The sequence below is a fragment of the Magnolia sinica genome, chromosome 19, assembly GCF_029962835.1.
Source record: "Magnolia sinica isolate HGM2019 chromosome 19, MsV1, whole genome shotgun sequence".
In the NCBI taxonomy this organism is placed as follows: Eukaryota; Viridiplantae; Streptophyta; class Magnoliopsida; order Magnoliales; family Magnoliaceae; genus Magnolia; species Magnolia sinica.
This window is the reverse complement of record NC_080591.1, coordinates 4,278,719-4,294,613: the sequence shown is the minus strand read 5'-3', so window position 1 is coordinate 4,294,613 and position 15,895 is coordinate 4,278,719. Positions and strand designations below refer to the sequence as shown.

The 15,895-nt window shown below is 42.0% G+C and overlaps 2 protein-coding genes across 2 annotated transcripts; both read left to right on the top strand.

Moving 5' to 3' along the window:
• The first annotated feature begins 6,230 nt into the window (after positions 1–6,230).
• LOC131235454 (peroxidase P7-like) lies at positions 6,231–8,567 on the top strand. The gene is made up of 3 exons (XM_058232637.1): positions 6,231–6,539; positions 6,905–7,099; positions 7,779–8,567. Exons 1-3 carry the CDS (start codon positions 6,318–6,320, stop codon positions 8,334–8,336), a joined length of 975 nt encoding a protein of 324 aa, XP_058088620.1. The 5' UTR covers positions 6,231–6,317; the 3' UTR covers positions 8,337–8,567.
• A 1,355-nt stretch (positions 8,568–9,922) lies between these two features.
• Positions 9,923–13,991, top strand: LOC131235222 (pentatricopeptide repeat-containing protein At1g06140, mitochondrial-like). Its single transcript, XM_058232368.1, has one exon. The coding sequence runs from the start codon at positions 10,002–10,004 to the stop codon at positions 12,501–12,503; it is 2,502 nt and encodes an 833-aa protein (XP_058088351.1). The 5' UTR covers positions 9,923–10,001; the 3' UTR covers positions 12,504–13,991.
• Positions 13,992–15,895: the final 1,904 nt, after the last annotated feature.

The window sequence follows — 15,895 nt, the reverse complement described above, 5'->3', positions numbered from 1 at the left end:
GGATTAGGTCGGTCTCTCAACCATTTGTGTGAGCTCAAAAGCTCTTTGACTGCCCTTGCATTTGCATCACCCTTTTTGAGGGTCAGCCTGCTCTTGGACGTAAGAGCTTCATCAGGTTCGGGTTTCTTTGGCCCGTGCTAGCTAGTTCCTGTGCTGGTTCAGTAGAGTTGGTCCATTCCATAAATCCACTTATTGACTTATCTATTTTTCCTCCAATAGGCCTCTTTAAAGATTTGAATCAGCAGACCAATATTTTAGATTATAGAACCATGGCCCCCATCTATCAACTTGGAAATAAGTGGAATCTGCCAGACTTGTTCATTGTAACTTAACTCACTGAACTAGCCGGTCGAGTTTCTGAGTCTTAAAACGATGTTCCTAAGTATTCACTAAAATGATTTTGTATGAACTATCTGATAAGTACACATGTTGATCAATCCAGATCATTCACTCAATGGGCCATCTCATGAATTAGCCACAGCTAAAAGTATCTTTGATCGTCTCGTATCATTTAAAAGATTGTCATCAACTGATCAAATGCAAGGGAACAACCAACAGTTGATTCGTCCGCTATAGCCTAATAAGAGGTGGGACACTGATTGGACGATCAAGAATATTTATAAAGACTTACTTTTAGTTAGAGTTGGGCATTACATACTCGAACTGGTGGATCTGGTCCGATCCGACCCGATTTGAACAGAACCGATGGTCAGGATTGGTCAGAATCGGGTAGCATAATCCAAATCCGAATTATTTTCTGGTCAAATCCAAGTAAGCCCTGTTCCGAACCGACTCGATCCGTAACCCGATCCAATTGGATCCGATTCGGACCGTGTGTGTGTGTGTGTGTGTGTGTGTAAACTTTTACCACCTATACTTTAGGTTCGGCGCCAAAAAATCCTGTCCAATGTATTCTCTATCTCTCTCTATCTCTCCATATCTTTGATTCTCTCTCTGCATGTTTCTCTATTTTTGTTGAAGAAGAAGACAAGAAGAAGGTTCTGGAGCTTGGATATCTCTGCTGGAGAGAGATATATTGAGAAATGATATTGTGTATGGAAGAGAGAAAGAGAGTAGCATGTATGTTTTATATCCAAACTGTCCATCCATTTAGCAAGCTCATTTTAAGGCTTTGGATATTCATCAATTTTAGGTTCAACTACTAAAATGATATGGAAAAACGAATGGATGGCGTGGATAAATCACATACATTCAGGGTGGGCCCCAATAGAGATTACTCACTACAATAAGAGGATTCGCCAGTGTACCACGAAACAGATTGGCTAGTCCCCTAACACCAGCCAATGGCTGGTGGTTGGTGCTCTGTGGGCCCCACCATGATGTATTTGTTTCATCCATGCTGTCTGTATATTTATAAAGATCATTTTAAGGCCTGAGACCAAAGATGAGGTATATCTCAATCTCAAGTGGACCACATTAGAGGAAACAGTTTTGAATGAGTATCGACCATTCAAAACATTTTGGGGGCCATAAAAGTTTTGGATCAAGCTGATTTTTGTTTTTTCCCTTTATCTATGCTTGTATGACCTAATCAACAGATTGGATGTCAAATAAACAGTACAGTGGGCCTTAGGAGGATTTTAATGGTGGATATCCAATCACAATTGTTTTCATGTGGTGTAGTCCACCTGAGATTTATATCCCTCTCATTTTGTTGATCAAGTCTAAAATGATCTGTAAAAATGGATGAACGGAATGGATGTAAGACATACATCATGGTGGGGCCCACAAAGCACCGATCACAGCCACTTGGCTGGTGGCAGGGGGAGTAGCCTATCCGTTTGTGTACCACCACACAAGCTAGCTATAGCTAGTTGTAGGTATGACGACGTGTCGTGCCAAGACGGACGCGGATTTCCTGCGAAAGGAAGTTCATGCGCTGGGAACCCATGTGGGACCCACTGCGATGTTTGTGCGAAATCCTCTCCGTCCATACGTTTTGTGAGTTCATTTCACTACATGAGGCTAAAAATGAACCGTATCCAATGCGCAAGTGGGCCGAAAAAGTGATAATTGAACGTCCATAGTTGAAATATTCGTAGGGCCACAGACATTTTGAATCATGCTAATATTTGTTTTTTCAGTTCATCCCAGTAGGAATGACGTTATTAATGGTATGGATGTATGTAAAGATCACCGTCGAACCCAGGGAGGTTTTAACGGTAGGAATTTACCTAACCACCTTTTCCTTTAATACGGCCCACTTAAGTATTGGATCGTGCTCACTTTTGGTCTCATGTTCTAAAATGATCTCAAAAAACAGATAACAGAGTGGATTCCTGAAAAACATCACGGTGGGCCCCACCTACGATCCTAGCATGCGAACTTTATGTTTCGTAGGAAATCCTCGTCCCTGTAGCGTGCCGTGCACGTCAATACGGCCAGCTGTATTCTCGAGCTCCGAGTTGTACGAACAGCTCAAATGAGATCTATGTTACATGGGCCCCACAATGATGTATTTAATATATCCATACCGTTTATCCATTGTTTGTGATAATTTTAAAACATTTGGAAAAAAAATAAATCATATTTAAAGCTCAAATGGACCACACCGAAAATAACAGTGAGGATAATGATTTTCACCGTTGAAAAATTTGATCCTTAGCCAATCGGATCCGACTCGGTTTCCTTAACCGAGTCGGACTCGGTTCGGGTCGGGCCAAGCATGTAACGGATCTGTTCGTGTAAGGTCTTCTGGACTCGGTTGCAGACCGGGTCGGATTCGGATCAGTCCAAACATCTTTCGGACCATACCAAGTTAGACCAAATCTGATCCGACTCAGTAGGATGCCCAGCTCTACTTTTAGTGTATAGTCTGCACATGTGATCATTCCATTCTAAGAAAGCAGGTAAGCCATGTCAACGTCATTGAAATAAAGTAACCGAAATACATAAGATAATAAAAGCTGAAGACACTCAAATCGGCTAGAATGGCGGAGTAGAGAGAGATCGGTCGTAGCTGTTGTGCATGATCCAATCGACGTGTTTTCGTTGAAGTTGTCATCATCCGTTGATTTTCACCAAACGAGGGGCCCACCAAGGCAATTCTCCAGTAGAACTTTGCGGATCTTTGTAAATGCCTCTACACAGCTACACTACTTATTACCAGGACGATGATTGCGTACTGAGTAAACTCTGTGGGGCCCACTGTGATATATGTGTCGTATCCACGCTGTCCATCCTTTTTACCAGCTCATTTTAGGGAATGGTCCCAAAATTGAAGTACATCCACCAAAGGAAACAGTGGGAGCCGGTTTGGCAGGTGACCACTAGCCAATGGCTAGTGGTCGGTGCCCTGTGGGCCCCACCATGATATATGTGTTTTATCTATGCCATCCATCCATTTTTTCATATCATTTTATGGTATGAACCCAAAAATGAGGTAGATCCAAATCTCAGGTGGACAGCATCACAGGAAACAGTGTTGATGTATGTGCGGTTTCAAAGTTAAACGATGAAATGATCAGTGGTCCAAATTCAATGGACCATCGTCCGTTGATTGATGATCAGAAAAATTGATCGGATTGGTCCACATTGGACGGATGATACTAAAAGATGCCCATGATTGAAAGCTTCCGGGCCCAAATAGTTGATCGACAAATAGAAGGCTAAGGGAAGATGGCGCCGATGGTCTGGAAGAAGGACAAAGATTACAAGTGTAGGATCTTCTAACATGTAAGAATTTTAGGGAATCCCCCATCCATTGTGGGACCCATAAGATCAACTGTCCGGATCATATATCCATGCACCCAATTGTACTGAACCGACCCATCAGGACACACTCATATCCCATTGGAGAGCGAATTGCGTACTGAGTAACTCAGTACACACTGAGTAAACTCTGTGGGCCCACTGTGATGTATGTATCTTATCCACACCATGCATCCATTTTTCCCCCATCATTTTAGACAAAATCTCAAAATTGAAGCATATAAAAATCTCAAGACCACACCACAGTTTTGAATCCATATGGTTGAAAATTTCTTCAGGCCACAAGTTTTGGGTCAAGCTAACATTTGTTTTTTCCTTTCATCCATGTCGGTGTGACTCATGAATAGATTGGAAGACCATAGACGTCACGGTAGGCCCTAGGAAAGTCTCAACAGTGGACATCATTATACCCACTTTCTTCCTAGGGTGCAGTCCACTCGAGCATTGGATATGCTTCAATTTTGGGCTCATGCTCCAAAGTGATCTGAAAAAACAGATGAACAGCCTGGATAATAATCATATATCAATTTTGGGCCCATAGAGTTTACTAGGTATGCTTAGCTAAAGAGTACTAAGTTACTCAAAACCCTCAAAACCCTGAGGTCATGGTATCGAATCCCTGGTCGGGTGGCTAACGGTAGAGTATGGACTGACAGTAGGGTGTGTACTAACAAGATAGTCGAAAAAAAAAAAAGTGTAGATCTGAAGATTCCCTAATAGATCAAGCTTTTGAACTGCTGCTTTTTTGGTTTTCGTTTTTTTACGCATGCACACACACCCCCATACACTCACACTTCTAGTAGAATTTCACCACCTATAGGTACTGGAACCCTTGAAACTCCGGAGGGCCTATCACCCGAGCAAGAGCAAGGACCCTTGACACAGTTTTGAACTGCTACTGGATTCATGGGTAAGGGTCCTTACTCTTACTCCAGTGGTGGACTCTCATGAGTTTCACGGTTCGAGTACCCATAGGTGGTGAAATCCAATTGTGGGATGAGTGTGCGGTGGTGTGTGCGCGTGCGTGAAAAAAAAAAAAACGTAATCCGCTCCTGTTTTTCTTTTCTTTATTTTTTATTTTTAGCTTTTTAGTACAGCCTACTCCCAGTTCACACTTCACTGTTAGCCACCCCCCCACTAGGGATCCATACCAAGACTAGTGTTGAAACAACGTAATCCGCTCCTATCCCAAGCATGACCGAGCATTCCTCTTCCAATATGGCATCACAGGGGTATAATGGGTAATTCACTACCGCTGCTTATCATCGGTCTTTGTACAAAAATACATGATTACCCAATTTCAAATTCTGGCGGTATTTGATATTTTGCAAGAGTAGCTCTTGATACACAGACGCTCAGATCTTGTACACGCGGCATCCATCGGATTAACTAAACGCATTAGACTGTGGAACCAGTTATTGTAAGTCACGGTCCCAAAATAAGATTGGGTGAACAATTCTAACCTCTAATTGGTAGACACTTGTTTGTTGAAATACGACCATTGGATCTTTTCATTTCAAACCGTCCAATAATTGTCCAGTGTATCCGATAATCAGCTAATCAAAGACGCATGATATTCCCTTCTTGATAACCTAAAATTGGACACGTAATTTGTACTGTTTAATGAATTATTTGCATGCCATTTGCATAGTTTTAAAATAATTTCTTAGTGCCTGTGTATCATGTTTCACACTGCCAGAGTATCAAAGTTTAATAATATAAAAGGTCAAAAAAAAAAAGGGCTGCTCAAATTTCTGTATGAAACAAAATTGACATTTTAAAAATGACAAAATCAATGGTCAAACAATAGCTTGTATCTTGTCCTTTTCAAGTTTTTACTTTGTATAGTGAGCAGTGGCTTCCGTGATTCCCGAGCTTAACAGAGGTGGGTGGATTCTTCACTGCAGGTCCCATCTTGATATAATTTCCCTAAATCCATGCTGTCCTTCCGTTTTTACATATCATTTTAGAGAATCATTCCAAAATTGAAGTAGATTCAAATTTTAGACGGACCACACCAAAAGAAAAATTAGTGATTGACCATTAAAAACTTCTTGTGAACCAAAATAATTTTCGATCAAGTTGACATTTATGTGGTCCCTTAATCCAAGTCTTTATGACCATATAAATAACTTGGATAGAAAATAAACATTACGGTAGCCCGCTAAGAAGTTTTTAATGGAAGGGATTCAATCACCAATATTTCCTAGAGTGTGGTCCAGATAAGATTAGGATCTTCTTAATTTATTGTTTACTTAACTAAAATAAGCTTTCGAAACGGATGGACAGCGTGGATGTAAGCCACATACATCATCGTGGGCCCACAGCAAGAGATTCACTCACTTCTATAGATGCGGGGGTCCACCGAAGCCGCGCGAGTGGGTTTACTTGTCAAACGTTCATCCCAATCTTTGAAAGGGTCAACATGGGAAGATCCTAGCCTTTCATCCTTTATAAACTGCAGCTCTCTTCCGAAAAATTCATTCAAAAGCCTTCATCTAACGAGGGAGAGAGAGAGAGAGAGAGAGAGAGAGAGAGAGAGAGAGAGAGTTCATCGTAGCATCGTTTCTCCATTCTTTCTAACAATGGCTGGTGTTACTCAATCCAGTCTCTGTGTGGGCCTCTTGATTATGATGATCATGGCCATATCATCTCCTGTATCAGCACAACTCTCAGTCTCGTTCTACGCAAACACCTGTCCTTCTGTCTTCGATACCGTCAGGGCCGCGGTGCAGTCCGCTATCAATAGTGAGGCCCGCATGGGAGCATCTCTCTTACGGTTGTTCTTCCACGACTGCTTTGTTAATGTGAGTTTCACCCACTAGTTCTTCTAGTCAGAGAGTAATTTTCAGGTCCTTTTTCCTAGGAAACATACTCATGGTGGGGGGTCCATCAATCAGTGATCTAGACTGTCGATCCAATGTGTCTGCAATGCTGCAAAATCTCCTAGATAGAAGGAACTTACCCATCAAACGTTGGCCCTTTAATTTTTATTGTTGTTGCTACATTTTTCTAGGGTGATGATTGAAAGATGAATACAATCAGATCAACGGTCTGGATCACCAACCATGTACTCTATATTTGTCAGCTAACAGCTTATGGACTCTATATTTGTCAACTAACAGCTTCTCTCCCTCCATCCCCATTTGATGCATCTTGCTTGGTCTTACAGGGTTGCGATGGAGGTATTCTTCTCGCTGATACCGGATCATTTGTAGGAGAGCAAACTGCTGCACCTAACCAGAACTCACTTAGAGGATTCAACGTGATCGATACCATAAAGACGCAAGTCGATCAAGCTTGCGGCCGCGTAGTCGTGTCCTGTGCTGACATCCTAGCCATTGCTGCTCGTGACTCCGTCGTCGCAGTGAGTACTATTACAATCTCATTGCACTAATGTACATGCATGCAAGCATGTTAATGCTGTGGTTACTGGCGAAAGGCACCACCTGAATTGAACGTGCCAGTTTGAGATTGGGACCATTCATCCATTAGAACCTACCATATAAATTGGCTAAAAAACAGGCTATTACAGTCATCAAGTCGTCCACCTTACATAATTGGACCTTTCATCATCTTTCTTATGTATCCATCCACTATTTTCATCCATGGCCCACTTGATGACAAGATCTGCCTTATACATAATGGGTCCCAGCAGATGAACGACTAGGTTCTTGCATAGTCAACACAGAGAAATCTCATGTACAACTAGTTGTGTGTATACAAATCATGCAACTAGCTGTGTCTAGGGCCCACCGTGATGTGTGGTCGATCGGTCGCCTCACCATAACATAGGGTACTACAAAAATCATGCCAATAACCATCAGGTGGGCCACCATCTGAAGTTGGAGGTTTCTGGGTGGTTGTCAATTGTAACCATGTGATGTGGCCCACCTAATGATCGAATTGGCCTGAGATATCTGGTGGGCCCCACACAAAGCTATTTGCATGAACTTCTCACCTACAACTACTTGTGTGTGAGACATTCTCCCTGATAAAAACCTATATTTTGCTAATTAATTAATCTCATCTTTCTCTTACCATAGCTTGGTGGGCCAACATACTCAGTCCCAGTGGGGAGGAGGGATGCAAGAACTGCAAGCAGAGATAGAGCAAACAGTGATCTTCCGGCGTTCTTCAATGACCTTAATACACTCATTCAACTATTTAGCAACAAGGGGTTTACTGCGAGGGAGATGGTCGCATTGTCCGGCGCACACACTGTAGGCCAGGCTAGGTGTGACAAATTCAGGGACCGGATCTACAATGCCACCAACATCGATGCTGCCTTTGCAACCTCCCGACAGGCCACCTGCCCTAGAGCTGCCGGAAATGGCGACGGCAACCTGGCCCCACTAGACCCTCAGAGCCCAAACCGCTTTGATAACAACTACTATCAGGCGCTGCTCAACCGAAGGGGATTACTTACCTCTGATCAGGTGCTGTTTAATGGTGGGTCCACTGATTCTATTGTAACAACATACAGCAACGATGCCAATGCGTTCTCGACGGATTTCGCCAATGCGATGGTGAAGATGGGGAACTTGAGCCCACTCACTGGGACCCAAGGCGAGATTCGAACTAATTGTGCGAGGATTAATTAACTAGATTTTCTCTAGTTTTCCACCGGGTTTGTCATTTTCATTGAAGTGTGCATGTTTTTGTTTGACTTTTTGGCAAGTCTAGATGCTATGAAGTTGTTTTCAGTTGTCGTGGTAATCAGTTTTGTCGTCTTAAGAAGAATTGAGGAGATGAAGATTTCCTCCTTAGTAAAGATTCGAGAAGAAGAAGATTTCCTCATTAGTAAAGATTTGAGGAGAAGAATATTTCCTCCTTACTAATCTGTCTCTCTCTCTCTCTCCCTCTCTCTCTCTCAACGCGATGTGTGGCCCAAAAATCGGAGGCGGTTTAGATACTGACAGGTTCAGTAGCGAGTTGGCTACTGAAGTTACGTCACCAAGTTCTGTGGGCCCCAATGTAATGTATGTGTTGTATCCACACCGTCCATCCATTTTGAGATATCATTTTAGGTCATGATCCAAAGGATGAGTTAGATAAAAATCTGTAGTGGACCCCACCACAGAAAACAGTGGGGAGAGTGATTCACACCGTTGAAACAATCCTAAGGCCCACCATAATGTTTATTTGAAATCAAACCTGTTCAAAAGTTAAAAAAGACATTAAATAAGGGAAAACACAAATATCAGCTTGATCTAAAACTTTTGTGGCCTTTGAAAGTTTTTAACGGTGGAAATCACTGTCCCCACTGTTTTCTGTGCTGGGGTCCACTGGAGCTTTGGATTTAACTTAGTCTTTGGATATTGTCTAAAATGATCTCTTCAAATGGATGGAAGGTGTGGATACAAAACATACATCATGGTGGGGCCCACGTAACTTGGTGACGTCACTTCAGTAGCGAGTCTCGCTACCTTTCAGTAGCTAATCCGCGCCCCCAAAAATCAGGACGCGGTTTGGCTGCCTAACCCCAGCCAGCGATCTTGGTGTCAAAACTCTGTGTGCCCACCATGAAGTATGTGTCTTATCGAGGCTGTGCCATCTCATTTTAGGGCATGACCCAAAATCAGCCGAAATTGAAGCGTATCCATGGCCCAAGTGGACCGCACCAAAGAAAACGGTGGGAATAATGACGTCCACGGTTGAACCCTTCACCTACAGTGATGTTCATTTGTCATCCAACCTGTTGATGAGGCCACGAAGACCTAGATGAAAGCACAAATAATAACTAAACCAAACCTCCTAAACTGTTTCGTGGGAACACCATGTTGTGTATGTGCCATATAAACATTAGATGCCCCAGGGACACCGAAAATTCAGACCATTCAAAAAACTCAATTGGGCCACACCATGTATATATAAAGGTTTTAGGTGTGATTTTTCACTTTTTCCTTATCTTTGGTGTGGCCCACTGGAATGTCTGATTGTGCTAATTTGTGGAGTCCAGTTAAACTTGAGGTGGCCCCACACAATGGAGGGAATAGATGTCATGTAAGCATCACACCCAAGGATGCAGTTTCGGTGGATCCTAAGGAACCGCTGAAGTTGGATCTGTTCATTTTTGGGCTCCTACCTTAAAATGATCTGAGAAAATGAATGGACGGCGTGGATAAACAGACACACACGATGGGCCCCACAAGAGCTCTGGTCGGACGGCTTACTGTCCGACTCGGGTTCGGACGCAATTTGCCTCCAAAGCAAAGCAGGCGCCCGCAACGGTTCTGGCCGTTGGCCGTTATGGCCGCACCTCGGCTATGAAAACTGGCAGGTTAGAGCATCAGGTGCCGAATAACCCTTCCGAAATGTCGGTTTTCATACCGCTACAAAGTGTAACGGCTTTTGCACCGTCCCGCAAGCAGTATCACCTCTTTCCACCCTCAATCCCTCTATCGCTGGTAAAATACGAAAGATCTTTGATCATCGGAAAATCCATGCAACCAAACTGTAAATCATCAGATTCCGAAGAAGCCCATTTCAAGAATTCAGAGATCTTGAATAAACGTACTAGATTTTTCGACATCGAAGGTGGGAATTCGAAGAAATTTGGCTTTTTGAAGAACCCGGCATTGGTAGCGGATGTTTCTTCAATGGGTTCAGTAATCAGAGAGTGGACTGAGATCGGATTGTACGAGGATGCAATTGGGCTTTATTTAGAAATTTTGAGTTTTGGCGTTCCGGCTGATGAGTTCTCATGTTTTCCGTGTTTGATCAAGGCGTTTGGCAAGCTCCGAGATTTGGGAAAGGCAAAACAGATTCATGGGCATGTTTTAAAGATTGGGGTTGCGAAGGATGTTTACATCCATAATTCCTTGTTCGCGATGTATTGGGAATGTGGTGCGGTTGATGATGCAGTGGACAGGTTTGATAGAATGCCTGAACTAGATACAGTCTCGTGGAATATAATGATATCGGGTTTTAACCGGTCAATGAGGCCTTTGGCCGCCCTCAAATTTTTTTCTCAGATGCGAGATTCGGGTATGAAGCCGAATCGGGTGACTTGTCTTTCAGCTCTGTCGGCATGTGCTTCTTGTGGGTCTTTGGCTACTGGGCGGGAGATACATGCCTTTGTTGTGAAAAATGGGTTGGATTCTGATGTTGCTTTGGTCAGTGGGATCGTCGATATGTACATGAAATGTGGGGATTTAACAAATGCAGAGCACGCTTTCACAAGAACAAGGATAGGAAGTAATACGGTTGCTTGGAATGCGATGATTTCAGGTTATGTTTACAACAGGTGTCCAGTCGAGGCATTGATATTGTTTCACAAAATGCTCGTATTGGGCGTAGAATCTGATTTCCCAACAATGGTATCCATTCTAGTATCATGTTCACATTTATCAGATCTTGAAGTTGGACGGCAAATCCATGGCTACCTTATCACTAATGGGTTGCAGAATGATGTAAGGGTTGAAACAGCGGTTTTGGACATGTATTTTAAGTGTGGCGATATTGAAGCTGGTCTGAAAATATTCAAACAGTTCCCGAATAAGAATTCTGTTACGTGGGGTGCTATAATCTCTGGTTGTGCTCAAAATTCCCTTCCTGCTAAGGCATTGGAACTGTTTTCTCAGTTCATTTCTGTAGGAGGCAGAGCAGATTTTCTCACTGTTATCTCTGTTCTTCGAGCATGTTCATCCATGTCCCTTAAGCTCAATGGCATGGAAATCCATGGATTTTCGATCAAAATGGGATTTGATTCCGATGTTTTTGTTGGTGGTGCACTGACTGATATGTATGCAAAGTGCGGAGATATCAGGTCTGCTCGAAAGGTGTTGCTTAGATTACCAAAGAGGGATGTGGTGGCATGGAATGCTTTGATAGCTGGGTATACTCAGAATGATTATACAGACAATGCTCTGATGGGATTTCGAGATATGCAGCTTGAACATGTGGGACCCAATACTGTAACCATCTCATGCATTCTCACCGTCTGTTCACGGCTATCGGCATTTGTCCTTTGTAAACAGATCCATTGTTACATTTTACGAAACGGTTTGGAATTGAATGTTCCTGTTAGCAATTCCCTTCTAGCTACTTATGCTCGATGTGGGGATATAAACAGTGCCCTTTATTTGTTCCGGAAGATGCCTGAAAAGGATGAAATTTCATGGAATTCGATGATATCTGGGCTTGGAATGCATGGCTGTACGGATGAAGTGTTTGCATTGTTCTATGAGATGAAAGCCGTGGGCATGAAGCCTGACCACATAACGTATACTTCTGTTCTTTCTGCATGCAGCCATACAGGGAGGGTGAATGAAGGGTGGCAACATTTTAGAAGCATGAGTAATGAATATGGGATTCTCCCAACACTTGAACAGTATACTTGCATGGTAGATCTGTTGGGCCGAGCGGGCCATCTAGATGGAGCATATGATCTGATCATGCACATGCCTTGTGAGCCTGATGCCTATGTCTGGGGTTCATTGCTCAGGTCTTGCAAAATCCATGGGGATAAACTGTTAGCAGAACAAGTGGCGAGCCAAATTTTCAGATTCAATGCAAGAAGTACTGGATACCACGTGCTCCTGTCTAATCTGTATGAAGATTTTGGGGAATGGGATGATGTTTCAAGGATTAGAGCAGGCATGAAAGACACAGGCCTGAAGAAAAGGCCTGGATGCAGTTGGATTGAAGTGAATAATGAGGTTCATGTATTCCTTGCTGGTGATCGCTCACATTCTCAATCAGAGGACATATATGCCGTCCTTGAAATATTGACAGAAAATATCGAAGAGGAAGGATGCAGCCCATAGATACATTCAGCAAGCAAAGGACATGAGAAAGCTACCTAGAGAAGCAATCTTCCATTATAAGTTGTTGGAAACCAGCCGATTGGTATCAATAATTGCTGCAGGACCTGTGCTTGCTTAGGCCAAGGAATGTGAACTTGCAAAGGATGGTCTCAGAAAAAACACAAGCACCCCACACATGCCAATTCAGCACACATATGTGAGTCTGGACCATTCTTTCTAGCTGTCTGTAGTGAATGTGCTCAAATCTTTGGGTGGGCCACACATGAAAAAAATGGACGTTTAAATGATATGTGCTAGAAAATTTCCCTGATCAGGTGTTATCAGTCTCATCGGCTTAAGAATTTCGCATGGTTAACATTCAGCTCCTTTTGTCGCCAACTGGATGAGTAGATAGGCCTGGTCTTTGGAATTGGAAGCATTCACCAAGGGGGCCTCTGCGTGCATTTTCCACCTGCCAGCTTGCATTTGGAATTTACATTTGTACAAGATAGGTAGGTATGATTCAGAGACATCCAAGATACAGGGACAAGGGATTGTATCATGTCGCAGCAATGTGCACGGGTAATACAAGCTTATATGTATCAGCCAAAGGAATGAGGACATTGACAAGAATGAGCAAATCTACAAAGCAATAGTTCTGCCCAGTGCCAGAATGATAAAATGAAGAAGCTGATGAGGAATTCAAATAACTATTTGATGTTGGTTCTTCTAGAAGGACTCATATGATGCATGAGAATCCTAGAAATGGTGGGATTGGTGCCTGTAGGCCAAAAGTTCTTGAAGCAGATGTGTAGTGGATGGAGATGAGAAGTCTTGTTTCAAACATGGTTGGCAAAATAGGATTTGTGAAGCTGAGACCCAAAATAGCTATGATGACAATGATATGGTGGAGTCTATGAAGTTCCTCCAATGCCAGAATGGAGGACTAAGTCGATGATGAAGAATTCATAGAGCTGTTTCATGTTGGTTTTTTTTCTCTAGAAGAGCCTAGATGAGCGTGTGGTGCTTGAGAGTCCTGGAAATGGTAGCATTGGTGCCTGTAGCCTGAAAATTCTTTAAGCAGATTTGTAGCCTATGGTGATGAGAAGTCTTTTTTTCTGAATAGGATTGACAAATAGGATTCATGTAGCTGACCAAGAATGGCTATGATGACAATGTGATGCTGCGATGGAGTGTATGAAGTTCCTCCAATTCCATAATGGAAGATGAAGAAGCTGATGAAGATTTCAAATAGCTGTTTCATGTTGGTTCTTCTTAAAGGACATGTGATGCATGATGGCCCTAAAACCCGTAGCTTTGATGGCCATGGCCCAAAACTTTCTGAAGCAGATGTGTAGTCTACCGTGATGAGGAGTCTTGCGTTAGATATATGATTGACAAAATAGGGTTCTTTTAGTTGACCCAAAACTACGATCATATGGAGTAGTCTATCTATGAAGTTGCTCTTAGACTAATTTGCGAATTATTGAATACTTGATGAATTATTTATGACTTGTGCCTTATTTTCTGAAATATCAACAACAAGAAGAAAAGAATTGATGCAAAGATGAACGTGATGAGGTCGATCACCGTCTTTCTCAAGGATAACTACTCCAAATCCACGGAGCTTCTCCGGACTCCTCACAGAGACTTCTTGAGTCCACTAGGAAAAAGCAAGGAAAATAGAAAATAAATTCTATAAAATTCATAAATTGATTGATGATTGAAATAAACAAGTTCACAACCCTTTAAATAGGGATACTAAGCCATGGGAAAAGTTTCGGAATCAAACTACAACTAAAACTCCTAGAAATCACAACTTACTATAAATGGTAAACTTACTACTTATATACTGTCGTGATGTCCACTAGTGCACATGTTTTTCGGCTAAAAATAGTAAGTGTCCTATTTGGCCGAACCACAATGTTCTCCTAATCATTCCAAGCATTTTTCATGTTGGGCGCAACTCCTAAAGCCCAACGGATGAAGAGTTAAACTAAAACTTATTTTAAATAGTAAAAACAAGAATAAAACAGGAATTCGACCGTCGATCTGATGGCATTTTGCAAATTCGGCATGGGCAACCCAGCATAGCAGGGTTGGGTGACTAAAGTAGCTCGTCCTACCCGAAAATCATATATGGTACATCGAACAACTCATTCCAAATGGCGAGATACGCTTGATTTAAGGTTTGACGGTCCGAATCACTTCTGTCGTTGACCGAGCCTCTCTTGATCCATCTTGGCCATGAAATTGTCCACGGCCCGATCTACATCCAGAATTTTCAGATTTTTTTCCCGAATTCACCACTAATTGATTGCAATTAATTGCCTTCAAAATTCTTACAACAACTTTATAATGTAAGTGAAAAAGAAAATGTCAAATTTAAAATTTATACGAGTAAAATTACCTTGAATCTCAACCATTATCATCTTCTCCACTACACGAAAACACAGATGGAGATGAAGGAAGCCCACCAGAGTAGATTCTCAACCATGGAAGTGAACATTGTACACACTATGATATCTCTAGATTTAGTGGATTAGGATTTCTCTAAGATTAGGGTTGGAGAGGAGAAGAAAAGTAATCTCAAACCAAGGCTCTACACTTATATTTTTAAACCTCAATTCTAGAGAAATCTCAATTACAAATTAATTTTGATATCTTGTAAGTTATGTCGGTAACGAAGTATTATAGAATTACCATGTTCCCTCCTAGAACCCAATCTACACCCTCAACTAGATTCCATGTGAGACCTTTGAGACTATAGTCTTCTGTAGGAGATGACATCGTACTTATTCCGCGAGAGGACCAGAAACGCGTCCCAATCTCCAACTGCTTATCCTAGACTGTTGACTTAATCACACTCGATCGGATGCATTTAATTCCATATGTGTGTGCACACAAATCCCAATGTTACAATCATAATGTATGCTTATCTTCTTTTGAGATAGAACGTGCTTTGTCTTTGCCAACTTAATCTATCAAAACCTATTAAAAATATTAATATCTGACTAGGTACGAAGCCGTGCTTTGTCTTTGCCAACTTAATCTATCAAAACCTACTAAAAATATTAATATCTGACTAGGTACGAAGCTGATAGCGCTGATCCATATAATATCTCATATTGATCATCTCATAAATTAGAGCGAAAGCACATCTCATATGTACTTGCATTTCAATATGCACAACTCTTGTTTTGCATTCTTATAGAGTGATCTACATTGTGCGAGAAGCCAACTCAACCTTTATTCAACAAATGTTGGCCACACCTTATGTTAAAGGCTAATTTAGATATATGTGTCCTTACATCAGCCTAAACACCATCACAACCATATATATGAACTCGAACATCAAAAAATCACAATACAATCCAATAAATAAATTTATACCCATGTCAACACAATGGTCG

Bases quoted from the DNA above. Each gene is read 5' to 3' on its own strand.
- LOC131235454 (XM_058232637.1), top strand. From the start codon at position 6,318: ATGGCTGGTGTTACTCAATCCAGTCTCTGTGTGGGCCTCTTGATTATG. The intron at 6,540-6,904 runs GTGAGTTTCACC...TTGGTCTTACAG, and splicing joins TCCACGACTGCTTTGTTAAT to GGTTGCGATGGAGGTATTCT. The intron at 7,100-7,778 runs GTGAGTACTATT...CTCTTACCATAG, and splicing joins CTCGTGACTCCGTCGTCGCA to CTTGGTGGGCCAACATACTC.
- LOC131235222 (XM_058232368.1), top strand. From the start codon at position 10,002: ATGAAAACTGGCAGGTTAGAGCATCAGGTGCCGAATAACCCTTCCGAA.